The 15,513-nt window shown below is 41.4% G+C and overlaps 1 protein-coding gene across 1 annotated transcript in view; it reads right to left on the bottom strand.

Moving 5' to 3' along the window:
* dnah5 (dynein, axonemal, heavy chain 5) overlaps positions 1–15,513 on the bottom strand; it is a 147,402-nt gene that overhangs the window by 90,965 nt on the left and 40,924 nt on the right. Inside the window, exons 36-49 of the mRNA XM_078171910.1 lie at positions 14,910–15,073; positions 14,500–14,656; positions 14,051–14,263; positions 12,938–13,162; positions 11,699–11,871; positions 10,065–10,135; positions 9,304–9,411; positions 8,883–9,070; positions 6,758–6,952; positions 5,874–6,008; positions 5,461–5,568; positions 4,702–4,855; positions 3,066–3,212; positions 312–553 (exon numbers count right to left, since the gene is read on the bottom strand). Coding sequence (XP_078028036.1) covers positions 312–553; positions 3,066–3,212; positions 4,702–4,855; positions 5,461–5,568; positions 5,874–6,008; positions 6,758–6,952; positions 8,883–9,070; positions 9,304–9,411; positions 10,065–10,135; positions 11,699–11,871; positions 12,938–13,162; positions 14,051–14,263; positions 14,500–14,656; positions 14,910–15,073 — 2,280 coding nt within the window. The remainder of the gene's footprint in view (positions 1–311; positions 554–3,065; positions 3,213–4,701; positions 4,856–5,460; positions 5,569–5,873; positions 6,009–6,757; positions 6,953–8,882; positions 9,071–9,303; positions 9,412–10,064; positions 10,136–11,698; positions 11,872–12,937; positions 13,163–14,050; positions 14,264–14,499; positions 14,657–14,909; positions 15,074–15,513) is intronic.

The following is a 15,513-nucleotide window of genomic DNA, read 5'->3' on the forward strand; positions in this document are numbered from 1 at the left end:
TTCATTAGTCTCAAACAACACAGAGGGTACATGCTGTCAATAAATCCATAGTCAAGTTTTGTGATGTTTAGTTTTAGATGCAGTAGACATGTAAAGCCCTCTGAACCAACCAATCCATATTTATTTAGTTTTGATCTGTGTGAACACTTTTCACAACAAATCTCACAGCAGTCTTGGGCCCAGGATGCCATAGCACACACTTTTAGAACCACTGATTTAGATGTTATTTTGCAGGTACATACTTTGCCTTACAATAAGCATCACAATTTTCAATTTCTGTTTAGGGAAGCAAAAAACATTTGTCCATTCACCTCTAGTATAGGGCTCCAGCTGAGCACGGAGGAACTCATGAACACCATGCCATTGCGTGAGACAGTAGCTGGAGAGGCGTTGTCTATGTTGTGTGGCTCAAAAACCACTTTACAGTTGGGAGCCATGGGAATACGGTCTCCATTTGCCAGCGTTAGTGTTCTGTTGTCATCCAAAACTGAGTTTAGGTTTTCAATCCAGATGGCATCCACTGGTCCATCCAGGACTATCCAGATGTGCTCTCCTAGAAGAGAGAACAGTGTTTCTGTTTGTCTACATAGACATGAATATAATATGATGCATGACCTGGAGCTGTCACCCCTAATGTGCTAGCTGGCAGGATTAAAAGGCCTCTGAATATGCATTTAGTGCACATAAAAGGTGGTTACATGACTCTTACTGAAACAGATGTGTGGGTGAACTGGTGTGTTTGCTCAGCCAGGAGTTCAAAATGCCACCTCGCTCATATGGTCTTTTATCATTGTAAATATACATTAAAATCCACTTCCTTAGAAAACACTTAACACAAACACAAGACAGTCTGTCAGGAAAAATTGTATAGTATAGCTGCTGGTCATTAATGGATATGGGTCAGGTCTTAAACCAAAGGAGTCACAATTTGGAGCCAAAATAATCCATTACTAATATGACTGCTTTCATACAAATGAGCCACCAGCTGCATTTCTATACAGAAATTTTTAAATACATCAGGCTTAGGATGCGGTTGCTGCATCTGTTGAATCACAAGGCACACACAGCCTGTTTTCACAAGGCATTTCTTCTCCTTGTAGAATACTTCCCTCAGTCCTGTCCACATCCCCTACTAGTTCTATACTAGATTCCTTTCTGCTCAAAGCAACAAGCTGCATGCGTGAAGAGTATGAACAGGAGGCAGCTGTTAAAAACGCAACTGACAAACACATGAAGTGCATCCTGCTCAAAGACATGCATAACAAAAAGAGAAGACATACTGAGTTCATCAGATGCATATTTTGATACATAAAAGCAAACACACATAATGTATATTCATGCCAACGCACACATGCATTTTTAATGAAGTGTGTAGGATTAGAGCTGAGTAGGGAGATAAAAAAAAAAGCTGATGGTGCTGCTTTGAACTATGGATGCAATGATGTTCCGAGATACTAAAAACTTCTCTGCAACTTAATAACGTAATGGTTTCCCCAAAGTTCCTAAAGAAAAAAAAATAAGAAAAGAAATCCCTGGATTACCAGGAGTGCTCATGATTTGAGGAATTATTTCTTAGCTCAGCAGGGATCCCTCTCATGTTTTCTCTCTTCCCCTTTTGTTAACCTCACAGAGAGGATGCTGTTATGACATGCTCCCTTATTTGTCAATTAAGCAGCTATAACAGCTTTTGCTAAGCTTCAAACAGACCACAACTGTGCTTATGAAGATATTCAAGTTAATTCTCAAAACATGCCTAACAGGCAACCTTTTTTAATATTAAGTCTTAGCGCATAAAAAGTGGAAATATTCCCTAATTTACACAGCTATCTACAGTAATTAGAGCTCTCTGCAACACATGCTTATTAATAATATAACTCATTCTACATTCTATATTTTTTGTTAAAGGGATAGTGCACCCAAAAATGAATTTATCTACTCACCCATATGCTGATGGAGGCCCTGGTGAAGTTTTAGAGTCCTCACACCCCTTGTGGAGGTCGGCGGGGGAGCGGCTAGCACACCTAACGGCAGACAGTGCCCCAGACTAACGTCCAATAACGCAAAATTGAATCCACAAAGTATCTCCATACTGCTCATCCGTAGTGATCCAAGTGTGCTGCAGCCCCTACATAAAAAGTTGTTTCGAAAAACGTCATATGAACTCTGTTTGTAGCCTGTAGCTCTGACTGCTTCTCTGTGCTCCGCGTTCACATGTGCACGCCTGCGTGAGACCAGCGAAAGCATGAGCTTTGCTCACCCGTGTTTACATCACCGCAGGGGGAGACAACAGAAACCACAGAGCTAAAAGATAATTTGCACTACGGTCTTTTAGCAAAGGACAGCCCAACATGTCTTAAGACTTTGAAATTGAGGAGGAACAGCATTTCTTTGTTGAGCCGTATTTGTTTGAGCCCGAGTATACGGACGGAACTCAGGCTACTGGACGAAGCAGCCGCCGCAACTCATGAGCCTAACCCTAAGCCAGCCGCAGAATACCAGAGTCGAGCACTGGAAACCTGGTAGTGTAGTTGTTTCAAATGCAAAGCAATGCCAACGGATGAGGAAAGTCTTTGCTGCTCAGACTGGGAATTGGTGTTGCCTGCACTTGAGAATCTGGACATCACTACTGACGCGACTGCTGCTCTTCAGAGACCGTGCATCACCGATCACCCTGAGCGTGCACACGTGAGCGCGGAGCACAGAGAAGCAGTCAGAGCTACCAGCTACAGTGAGGCTAAAAACAGAGTTCAAATGACCTTTTTCGAAACAACTTTTTATGTCGGGGCTGCAGCACACTTGGATCACTACGGATGAGCAGTATGGAGATACTTTGTGGATTCAATTTTGTGTTCTTGGCCGTTAATCTGGGGCGCCGTCTGCCATTAGGTGTGCTAGCCGCTCCCCCGCCGATCTCCGCAAGGGACGTGAGGACTCTAAAACTTCATCAGGGCCTCCATCGGCATATGGGTGAGTAGATAATGGCTGAATTTTCATTTTTGGGTGCACTATCCCTTTAATGTCAGGGATAGTCCAAGTTGAAGCCAATGTTGAGAAAGCAACCTGACCTTTCTTTGCTCTCAGTGTTTTCCTCCAGAGTGTAGAGAAGATGCCGTCAGTCCAGTCGTTTGTGGCCACATCCAGTCGACCAAACATCTGAGGTGCTGTGATGGCTTTCGGGTTCATGCGCATCTCTTTGTGAGGCTGACCACACTCTGAGAGAATAAAGACATTGAATGTGTTTACATGGACATGAATAACTCGTCTATGATTAGTTTTTTGGAGTATCCCATTAATATGTTTGAGCATGTAAATACTATATCCCATTTTCAGAAACCTGGATAACACCTTATCCCGTTTAAGAAACCGGTATATGGCACATGGAGTACTTCACTGTTGCATGTATCCCGGGTATTGAGAGCGGCCGACCATGTGCACAGGCGCGGCTTCAACCAAGTGAGGCAACAGCAATGCAAAAACTTGTAAGAGCCATATCCCAAAAATGATTGTTAACAGGGATAATCCTCATAAAAGGGTTCTTTATGTCGATGTAAACGCACTCACTGACAGAAACATTAACTCCTACATTTGTAAGGTGCGCGTATCTATCACATTAAATGTTTTAAAACAAAAATATGCACATAAAAAAACTTGTACAATGATTTGTCAGTTTTCTAAAGTTTAAATAAGTTCAGAGGCAGAAAAGATAAACTTTGTCTCTGTCTCGGATACGAGACCTAGAGGTTTCAACATCAGCCAATTTATCACAAGTTTGTGTCATTTTTCCTGAAAATACATCCTAGGGCTGCACGGTATATGCGGTAGACGGTAGAAATGATATAAATTTGGCCCACGGTAGAGATTTGCGCTCTACCGTCCTATCGTCGATGACGTCATCGCACCTGCCTCAGTGTGAAAATGGCTGCGAGCACAGAGACAGCGGAGCAAGAGGAGCTGGTTCACGTCCGTGATTTAGCGTAGCATGTGCAACATGTGTTGCTGGAGAAATTGTGAGTGAGTGAGTTAATGTCTTATGAACAGCCCCGGACTTCTCAGACTCTCTTAGCGACTTACCGCTCAGAGGGAACTCATTCAGTGTCTCCTCTGGCAGCAGCACAGCATCTCTCCCTCTCCTCTCTCGCCGTGCGCACATGGGAGTTGGTTTTCGGCAAGAGAGTTTGTCATAAACCTTTGGTAATGTAAACCTATGTGACGCTAGGGGCTCCACAAAAAACTCCATATATGAATGTGTGATAGTTGTGGTATCACAGCAGCCTGTCACAGGTTACAGCGTGATGATTAGAGGAGAAATGGCAGAGCATAAAGGTCCAGGTGGAAAAAACACAACTCAGTCATTTAGGATTTTGCTAAAAGAAGGAAATTACCTTTTGATATAGATCCCAGGGGACATTTTGCACCATAGAGTATTGGGTTTTAATTTTGAGTTTTGAGATCTGCATTCTGCACAATAAATGCTCTAAAAATATATATCTTTGCTTTTGTTGTTGTTTTTTTTTTTTATCAATTTAGCTTTGCTAAGGGTCTACAAAACCCATTCCGAAACACTTCTATTATAACTTTTACACTTAAATTTATACCGCGATATATACCGTTACCGTGAAGGGATTCGATTTATACCATGATATAAATTTTAGGTCATACCGCCCAGCCCTAATACATCCCAAAACATGCATGATATCCTACCTGTCATAGCTCTCATCAGCGTGTGTATACAAGCTGTCTTTCCGGCCCCACTGGGCCCAAGGGCCATCATGCCATGTCGGACCCTCTGAGTCTCAAACAGCTGGATGACCTTCAGTTTCCAGGGAGGGTGACTGATCAGGCCTGCTTCCTCAACCTAAGGGAGCAAAATTACAGTACACACAACTGCAATTCTACTATACTGAACATATTAAGCATACAAGTCAAGTATACAAAGTACTATGGCATGCTCTGGATGATACTGTTAGAAAAGTGTATCGTAATGTATTGACAGAATCGCCCACCAGTTCACACATATTAAAAGCAGATACATTAAGAGATATTAGGTTAAGTGTACATCACTGCAGGGATTAACGCACATAATACATCATACACGACCACGCTGTAATTTAAAGACCTAACATTTTGCTTTTTATTTTCTCTGCACTGTGTTTGCCACAGTTACTTAGGTTAGGTCCTTGACAAATGGTAAATGACACCATTTGTATCCCTTTGGGTGCTATATCTTGAGGCATTTAACAGTGACATGAAAGATACAGCAGTCTCACAGTCCATTAGTCTTTTGCCCGATTTTACTCAGCTTCCTCACGTCCCTCTCTCACCCTCTATTTACTTTTTCCTCTGCCCTTCTCCACTCTCTCCCTCTGTTCCTCCTTCCCACCCTCTATCCTACTGTACTTCTCTGTCATTTCTCTCTCCCTTGCCAACATTGACAAACTCATCCCTCACTTTCTCCCCTACCTGTAAGTCGATGGCAGACTCTAATTCAGGGTAGCCTGCTTTATCAAGTTGGATGCCTGGGAAGAGGTCCTCAATCAAGCTCAGGAAGAGCGGCTCATCCTCATCGATCTAACAAACACAAACATAAGTAAACAGACACAAGTTAGCAAAAAGCTACAAAAAACAATGATTCAAATTCTGTCTTTTATACTGTTGACTGCTTTGATTATTTAGTGTAGTTTAATATGTAGTCCATTTACTTTCTTGTTATTATCTTCAATTACTGACTACACATTTTAATTCATTACATTTTTATTTATAAAATGCATCAAAAGATTTCTTGACTGTTTGATTTTTTTTTTTTTTTCCTTACAAATTCAAGATTATCTAGCAGATGCTCTACTGTATTCTATTCTATTTTATTCTGGACTGACCAGCTTGGATAAGTTCATGTCCCTGAGGACCCTCATGACGATGGTGGACTCTGTGTCATTCGGGTTTGCTCGCTTGGCTGCTCCCAGTGTTCGCAGCACTGACAGGATATTCCGGAGGCCAAAGTCATAGTGAACCTGAACAATCACAAATAGCAATTTAGATTCACAGTCATTCATCATGATATGTTTGCAGACAGCTATGTAAACCCGGCGTTTGTGACAAGCATTTACAAGTATTTCACTAAGCTAATAAGACAGTCGAGCAAATAATTTCACTCAAAAACCAAGACCTAACTTACAGATGAATCAAATACTTTAGTCATAGACCACTACATTGTAATGCATTCAACTTTGGGCACTAATAGCATACATCCACTGCAAGTATTTAATCATAATGCCAAACTGTTACCCGTTAGACCTTCATCAAGGAAAATTTTTGCCAAATGAGAATCACCATGTGTTTGAGTTTTCCTTAGTGATTGCATATGCTATATTTGTGGGGTCTCCTGTGTTTTGGGAGTCATAATTGTGAACTACATTTCCCATGTATACCTGCATCACAAAGCACAGATGTGCTGTATTTGTTGCCATTATAAGTCTTGAGATTCCCTTTAAGGCTTAGAGAACAAATGTTTGGCTTTATTATAAAATATGTGCATCTTATGTGATCGAGGAGACCTTTCTTTTCTCTGTATTCAATTTATTTTTTTTTACTTGCACCTTTGCATTGTGTGTGTTGTCATCTACTCAATTATGTAAAATAACTAATACTGTATGTGCTGTATGTAACTCTGAGAACAGATGAGGGAAATCTACAGTATATATTTTTTAATGATTTAAAACAAGAAGAAAAAGTGTCACATTTTGCACTCAGATCTCATCACCTGTTTGGAGAGTTGCTCCTCACACAGCTTGTAAAGAGTGAAGAACTTGCGGGCCAGCTCCATGTTGTCTATAAACCCACAACTGGCCAGTTTTACCCTAATTATGATCTGACGGTCAGGAACCATCATGGCCACTGAGCGAAAGTTTATCTTCAGGTTCTCAGGGAGCTCCTGGCGACCTGCATAACCTGGGTTCTGTTTTACAAGAGAAGAGGAGGGGAGGAGATTTAAAGGGGTGAAAACAGGAAAAGCTTAAATGATAATTATGAGGAAATGTAATATTGTATATTTATTGCATTAAACATTTAGATCTCAGATTATACAGTTACAAATAAAACCTCAAGTTAATTAAAAAAAAAAAAAAAAAAAAAATCTAGCCTGACATTAACAGACAAATTCACAGACCTGATTGACAAATGTGAATTAGTCTGAAACCTATTCATTTCAACTTCCAGGGGGCTGTATCAACAAACACAGACCTAAACACTAAAATGTGTTTCTAAAAAAACATTTCAGGGAATGGGCAATGGGTACAGATGAACCCCATGAAAAGGTCTTTGGCTGACCTTTAAATTGGATCAAGTGCAACAAATTACTTACTGACGTATCACTCACAATACAATTTATGTGCATTTCAATGATAAATAAATGTATTTTAAACATTACTATCCATCTCACAGCAGGGGTTAGGTGGGTGTGCATAAGAGGCCCACTTTGTAAAATGCTGTCCCCCTGCCCATACTTCCTAACGGCGGGCCTGCTCCTCTGTCAATCATTGTATCAAACCCATCACATATTAGATAAATGGTTGTGATTGGCCAGGCCTGGACCAGGCCAGCTAGAAATCTGGCTGAATGGACGAGGGACCAGACGAATCTGCCAGAGCAAATAAAACAGGCGCTCACAGATTGGTCTGGTTCCCAGGCTAGAGGACAACATGAGAGACAGAAACAGCAGGCTGACTAATAGATTTATCGATAAGCAGGTGTATGCAATATGTACAATTTAAAACATATACTATTATGTGCGCACCGCCTGCAGTGTCTTTGTATGTACTCATGTCTATACGTAAGACAAACTACACAAGAACTTAAGTTAATACAGCTACATCATAAAAGTACATAACAAGCACTACCAGCAGTTAAATCCCTGTGGCCACAGCTCAGGCCCTCCTCTCCACAGAGCCTGCTTTTGATCACTGTCTCTATATACATGTACACACACACTGAGTAAAAACAGAGGAGAGAATGATCTCTGACCCCTCTCCCCACATGGGACAATTATTCCACAGTTCTCTGTTTAATGACTTGCCTTGGGGTAGCAACTGTGTAAAGGAGATAAAGTGATCCAACTGTTACTGTATGAAGAGTATGATAATGAGCACTGGCTAATATCATTAACAAGCAGCAGACCCTGGTGTTTAATATTGTACAAACCGACTTGTGAAATAAGACCTGGTTCAGGTCGATTCCATTTAACTACATTCATTAAATCACATAACAGGGTATTATCTGGGGTTTATTGCATGTTCTATAAAAAACAAGACCAGTCTTTTTTTGCTTGGAATAAAATGTGTCTTTATGCTGTAAATCTCGCAGCTAAAATTAGACGTTCTTGTGATGTCCATGTAGTTCCACTCACACAGGTGCTTCAGCCAGCTCAACTTTTGACAATAGATAACACTGCAAAGCATTACTTTATGAATAATGTTCAGTTCAATGGCTATACTTAGAGTAAGCTGATTTTTTTTGTTTTTGAAAACCGGAATAATACCATGATAATAATATGGACTTGAACACTCAAAGTGCTTTTTACACTATGAGTCAAATTTGTCCATTCACACACTGGTGGCTGAGGCTACCATACAAAGTGCCACCTGCTACACAGCTTCAACAAACTCACACACCAATGGAACAGCCATCAGGAGCAATTTGGGGTTCAGTATTTTGCTCGAGTATACTTTGACATGCAGACTGGAGGAGCCAGGGATTGACCCGCCAATATTCCAATTATTGGACGTGCTGCTCTACCTCCTAAGCCATAGCTGCCCCTCTAACTGGTCAAAAAAATAAATGATGGTGTAGATTATCTAATTTTGAGATGATGGAACTGTTGCATCACTGACCATTGTGAGGAAAATGCCAAACTCAGGACTCATATCCACATTGTCTCCATCAGTGAAGACAAAGTTTTTGCGACGTTCCTTCTTGCAGGTAAGAACTATTGCAATCTGCTGGGCCGCCACTGACAAAACAGGGAGGTCGATGCGGTTGAACTCGTCAAAACAGCCCCACGAACCAGACTGAGCCAGACCTGGAAATCAGACACAAGCAACTTTATAATCACTCTGTTGCAAATGAATTAAACACACAACTCCAAAATATTCAATAAGCCCAATTGAACCACGTCTTCCTCATCACTCATCCCAAACTCCTCAAGCTTGGCACAAAACTTATAGCTCTGTTGGAGCTCTATCCCTACAATTTTTCCTAGTGCTGCTTTATTTGCAATAACATACTAGCACCAATTTGCTGTGTAACTCTTACCTTTGAATATTCTTCCCAAGCCTCTGAAGTCCATCTGGTCAGAACAGTTGAAGACCACAACATACTTTCCTAGACAGCGGCCCATGTCTTTGGTAGTCTCTGTCTTACCTTATAACATAAGGCAGATTTGTCACAGCTTAAAATGATGCAACAATTTTCCATGCCAAATCAATTTCCCAACCAGTACACCTGCTGAAACTATCTCTCTGACTGAGTGGATTCCATGGTAAAGATTGGATTTTTTTTACACGATATTGCCATAAGTATATTATTAACATGATACAGATCTTTCATTTTTAAATATTATTGTTATCGTCACCACCGGCATATCACATCATCCCTACTTCCACCAAAGACTTTCCTGATTGTTTTTTGGATAGTTGTGTTAATTATCTAAGCTATAAAGTTATAAAAGAAAAATAGAAGACTGGAGAAGACTAGAATAGAAGACTGTGTACTTGGGCCGTATTTTTCTTATTTCCGTTTCAGGTCCCACGTTAGGTATCACTGCTGTAATCTAACAAAAAGATGCACTGATTGCATTTTTGTGACTATTCCATGTTCTTAAAACAATTCTACTATAGTTTACCACTACCACATGTTGTGTATGCAAGCCCTAAATGTTCAGTCTCATCATCTATCCACCAGTACTGCTATCATGTCTGTAGTCCTGCCTAAGAAGTCTTTTTTCTAATCAGATACAATAAGTATTTCATGGACACATTGTTACTCATGGTAATACATTTAGGCTTCAGTCTTACCTGTACCTGCAGGACCAGCAGGGGCTCCACCCATACTCATACCGAGAGCCTGGGCCAGGGTGATGTAGCACCTGACCAAACATAGACATCAGACATAGGCATAATACCAGTTTAGAATTTGCTTCCTTACAAAGCAGTTTTCATTTCCCTTCACATCCAGTTCATCACACAATAAAACTAATATGATATGATTCTCCAAAGGGAGGTGGGAGGTCAGGCACAGTGGGAAAAACTGCCCCTGAAGCTGGTGGGGATTCAGTGTGTTGCTCAAGGACACTTCAGCAGCAAGGATGCCTGACACCGGGACCTGACCCAGACCCTCTGGCTCAGCACTGTTCTCCCTTTTCACTGCATGGCTGAGCTCTGATCAAAAATCACGGTAATACTAACAAATAGTGTCCTTTAGAGGATGTGAGACACTACTGTGAAAAATAATTTCAAAAATGAATTATATTAATATCACCATTGTCTCGTCCGTTCTGTGTTATACCACTTCAACCTTTACTCATTTTACCTTTTACATTTTCTGTCCATCATCCATTCTGCCACTGCATCCAGTCTGGAAGAGTACAGACAGTGAGTGACCACAGAGGAGGAATCAGATTTTGTTTCAGGCAGGGAAAGAAAGGAGTGAGAACATCCGGGCTGCCTTGGTGCCTTTGGCCATGAGGCCAGTATGCCAGTTCTATTGGGAGCTGCTGTCTGCTGGTAGCTCCCTCGCTGCTGCTGTCTCTTCTCATCTCTTTCTCTTTGTCTCACATCTTTTTTCCTCTCTGTCTCATCTCATATGTCCCTCTCTGTGTCCGTTAGTCTGACACTGGCTGTTGGTGGGATTCTGCCTACCTCCCACTGTCTGATTCTCTTCCTCTCAATCTGTCAGTCATAGACTCAGTGACAGAGGTGATGATGCAGGGATGCCTACTCCTCCTCTCTAATTTATTCTCTTCCCACTTCCACTGCTCTCGCTCTGTCTTTCTACTCCTCAACTCCATAGAAACAGTAACATTTTTACTACATCGCAGATGGAAATAACAACTGGGTGGCTGTTTCTAGATTATTGCTGAGGTCATTGACAGGGAGAATAAAGTGAAGAGCCAGAGTAAAAGCAAGTTTGTGCTCTGCCTTTGCACTTACTGGCCATTTACATATTTAGAGAAAGTAATGAATGTAACTCCTTTGGACAGTCTCTCCTGGCAGGCATCCTTGATGTAGGACTAATTTGTGCAGATAGAAAGTGATGGAGGTAGTCATGTTAAGAATAAGAAAATCAAACTTTAATACCTCCCAAAAACAGGTCAATTGCCATGTAAAGGGGCATGACTGCTAAAGTTGTGAATTTTATAAAGTTTTTGAAAAAATGGTCACACACAGTCCCCTCCAGCTCCACTATCAGTTCGTCCTCTGGAACCCGTATCGAGTTTTCAGATCTGAGAAGCACTTTGAAGCATACTAAACCCTTAGCTGGAACCATTGACCATGATGATTCAGGTGTTTAGGTCTGTTGGCTACTTGTTAAAATGTTAACTTTTTTTTATCATTAGCTAGCACTTGCTGGTCAGTATGTTCTTACCTTTTTATTATGCCTCTATGAGAGTGTGTATGTGTGTTATCTGTGTTCATGGATGGCCCACTACCTGTCAGTCAACGGCGTAATGACCAGCCTTTCTGTGCAGCCCAAGAATTCATTCTGGTAGACAAAGCCCACATCTGTGATGTTGATGATCATTTTGTCTGAGTCCTCATTGAAGTAGAAACGGCACTGCTTCAGCCACTCAAAGTCGGTGGAGCTTTTGACATGGAGCCGGCACTGGAGGGAGAAAGGGTTGGATTAGGGAGGGGAGACAAAGAGAAGAGAATAGAAGAGTGACAGAGAGGCAGGGAAAGAGAGAAAGGAGGCAAGATAAAAGGAAGAAGAGAAGGGGGAGAGAGAAGATGGCAAGTGAAGAATATGAAATTGAAGGGCGCCATTTAGGAGGTGATGTGAGGTAAGAGATAAAAGGAAGAAAGAGGGAAGGCGAGGTAGAAGGGTAGGATGTAAGAGAGGGCATGAGGTGACAGGAGGGTCACATTAAAAAGGTGGAAAGAAGGAGAGAGGACGGTGAGGGGAGGATGAAAGAAAAGAGGTGAGGGGTCATGAGATGAAAATGAGGTAAAAGGAAGTCAAACAAGACTGGAGACGGACGAGGAAAGAGGTAAATCATGCAGACGGGTAAAATGAGTATACAGAGTACAGTGAAAAGCAGCGGCAGAATAAGGAGGGTGATGAGTGGCGAGATGAAATACAAAGAGATAAAAGGTGTAAGGAGGGAAAAGAGGATGGGACAGAAGAGGGTCAACAGAAGTTATTAAAGGAGATGGGAAGTTATGTGAAGAAGACAGTGAATAGATGTTTAAGAAAAAATGGTCAGGACAATGGCAAAATATGTAGGAGACAGATAATATGTGAGGAGTATAAATGAATACAAGTACGAGAGGATTAAATAATAATAGTTGTTAAAAAAAACAAGTCAAAACAAAGTTACTTCACACCTTTTCCATTCACCTTGAAGACCAGCCAGGCAATTTACTGTGCCTTGAGGGGAGACTTCAAAGACAGTCCTTTCTCTAGGTCTAAATATCACTTGGCTGCCAATGAAAACGCTTTGAAGACTTTTGTCAAATAGAATCGACTCTTTGCAGCAAATGCCATTCAGTATTCTGACACTCCAACCCTGGGGTGTCAGAATATCAAACGCAGCTTTACAAAAGGATAGCCATCTTGAGCAGTGATTCTGATTACATAAACCTGAAAAGAAGTTTTTAAGAGATGGTTTGTGTGGTCCAATGTACTTCTATACTAAATAGTACTCCTTAATGATCAACAAAATACTCACCAGGTCATCAAATATGTCCCTCTGGTGGACATGGATGGTGATAAGGGTCTCGTACTTGGTCCTCTCCACAGCCTCTAGGTCTCTTGTGGTCATGTCAATCAGTGTGTTGAGCAGATCCAGGAAGAGCTGGTTGGTTTTGGCCATAATGCGGCGATCATATCGAGCATTGGTCAGAGCCTCCTCAGAGTCCCTAGTCCATATCATCTGAATACCTAGCAAGCCCACCTAGATCAAGGGCAAAGATAAATGGCAATCACATCACTAGGTACAGTGTTGTCGTACTCAAGATCGGTCTTGCCCCCAAGACCGGTCTCAAGACCATTTTATTAAGGTCTCTGTTTCAAATCAGAATCAACCACAATTCAACTCTGTTTAGTCTCTGTCTCGGACAAAGAGGATTCACGATTTCAAGACCTATCAATTCCACATCTGCGGAGCTATCACTAAATTGCCTGTCAATAGAAGGAGTGTTGAATAAAGATGGTTAAGTTGATTTCAGTTCCTCACTATTTGCTCATAGAAAACAAAGGAAAATTCCCACACATAAAATTCACCTCCCTCTTGATTGTTTTATCAAGATATTTCTCACAGTACACTTACACATACATGTATACAGTATGGCGATAAACGAGGGGAATGAAGAAGATGATTTGTTTTCTGGGGGTCTTTTTATGGGAATGAGGATCTTTCGAATCAGTTTTTGTTGTAAGTGCATCAGGCAGTGTGGGACCCTCACTGGCCTGGTCAAACTCGGTCTTGCCCTGCCTTGGTCTTGGTCATGACTTGATCTAAGTTTAGGTGGCCTTTACGACAAAACTGATTGGGTCATGTCAAATGTACTGACTATCAATTTCAAATTGCAATCATGGCTTTGTTAAATAACTCATAACAACATTATTACATTTATTATATCTGTAAATCAGAATCAAAGCTGAGGGAACAGGAATTGAGTTAAGAAAACAGATGATTTTCAGAAGCAGAATATATTTTAGGAATTAAAGTAGACGATTTCTGTTTATCTCAGATATTTTCTATAGAAATTAGTCATAGTATTGCCCATGTCTTTAAATATACTGTAAGTGGATGAGTTCTTTAAATCTAGCTATGATCTACCTGAGCAGGGAAGGAGTTGAGGAAGTCGATGAGCTGGAAGCCAGAGTCCTGGATGGTCAGGGCAGCATGGCGGATAACCAGGTGCAAAGACCTCTGGGATTCCTTCAGCAGAGCATTGAGCCAAACCTCTACATTCCCCTCTGCTGTGACAGGACGCTCCAGCTCCACAGTCTCCCCTTCACGTGATGATACAGCCAGAATGCGGTCATATATCTGAGAAAAATGATGTTTTATTGATTAGAATCAAAGATTGATTCTTATTTCACTTGTCAGGTAAGGAGAAGAATATGACAACATGTAGGGCCTACATATATTTTTCCCAGGCCTTTCAGTACTGCCAAAAAATCTCCTGTCAGAGGTTTTGAAAGATGCCATTGTTCTTTGACACTGACCTGTGAGAAGGCCAAGTGTGTGATAGAAATAATAAAAACACTCCATAGAAAAATTACCTTGTCATGGAATCGGACACATTTGATGTTGTCGAAGACATTGAGGAGGTGGGCCTGGATGGTGTGGGAGTCAGAGGCTTGACCCAGGATCTCCAGCAGGGCAGGGTCAGAGACAAAGAAGAAACGAGGAAACAGCAGACGCTTCTTCTCCAAATAGCTTGACAGCATGGTAAATAAATAAAATGTTACCTGCAGTAGTCTCTCTCAAAGCACCTTGTGTTGGAAACACAACAAACTAGACACATCTACAATGACTAGCAGCATCAAACTAAAAATAAATCTTTTATCACTGTAAAACTTTTCAAAAGCGCTCTCTCCTCCCTTTGAATAATGTTTGAAAAACTCACACTTTAAACCTTCATACTGTTTTGAGGTACAAGTTGATTGAGACTGCAGTCATTTGTACCCACCCTGTAAGTGATTTCTGGCAGATCTCCAACTGCTCGAGCAGGTGAGGAAGTAGCTGGCCCATAGTCTCATCTCCCACACATGACTGGACTACATTGGGCATCTCGTGGGCTCGCATCATGATCTTCACCCATGATTTGTCAATGTTAGAGAAACGCTTTGCTTCCTAAAAACAGTCAAATATTCATCAGATTATCAGGGGTACTATGTCAAGCAAGTCAGGTTGCAATGCAGAAGAAACCCAATGTGGTATCATTTATATGCGGATGACATCCAGCTCTACTTCTCTTTCAAACCTAGTGAGCCTTTTGTTATCTAGGCTCCTTGACTGCCTTAATGCGATTAGGGACTAGAATGCAGAAAAGTTTTTACAGCTCAGTGCTGATAAGATGAAGGTTCTGGTGTTCCCCCTGATTATGTACTGGGCCTCTTTCCTTTGCTGCTCACTCTCACTACTGTAATGCACTTTTCTCCTCCCTTGGTATGTCTGCTCTTGATCATCTGCAAGCAATCCAGAATGCCGCTGCAAAACTACTGACTGGATCAAGCAGATGCTTTCATATTAGCCCTATACTAAAATCTCTTCAGTGGCCACCTGTAGCGTAT

Source organism: Epinephelus lanceolatus, chromosome 10 (assembly GCF_041903045.1).
Source record: "Epinephelus lanceolatus isolate andai-2023 chromosome 10, ASM4190304v1, whole genome shotgun sequence".
Lineage (NCBI taxonomy): Eukaryota > Metazoa > Chordata > Actinopteri > Perciformes > Serranidae > Epinephelus > Epinephelus lanceolatus.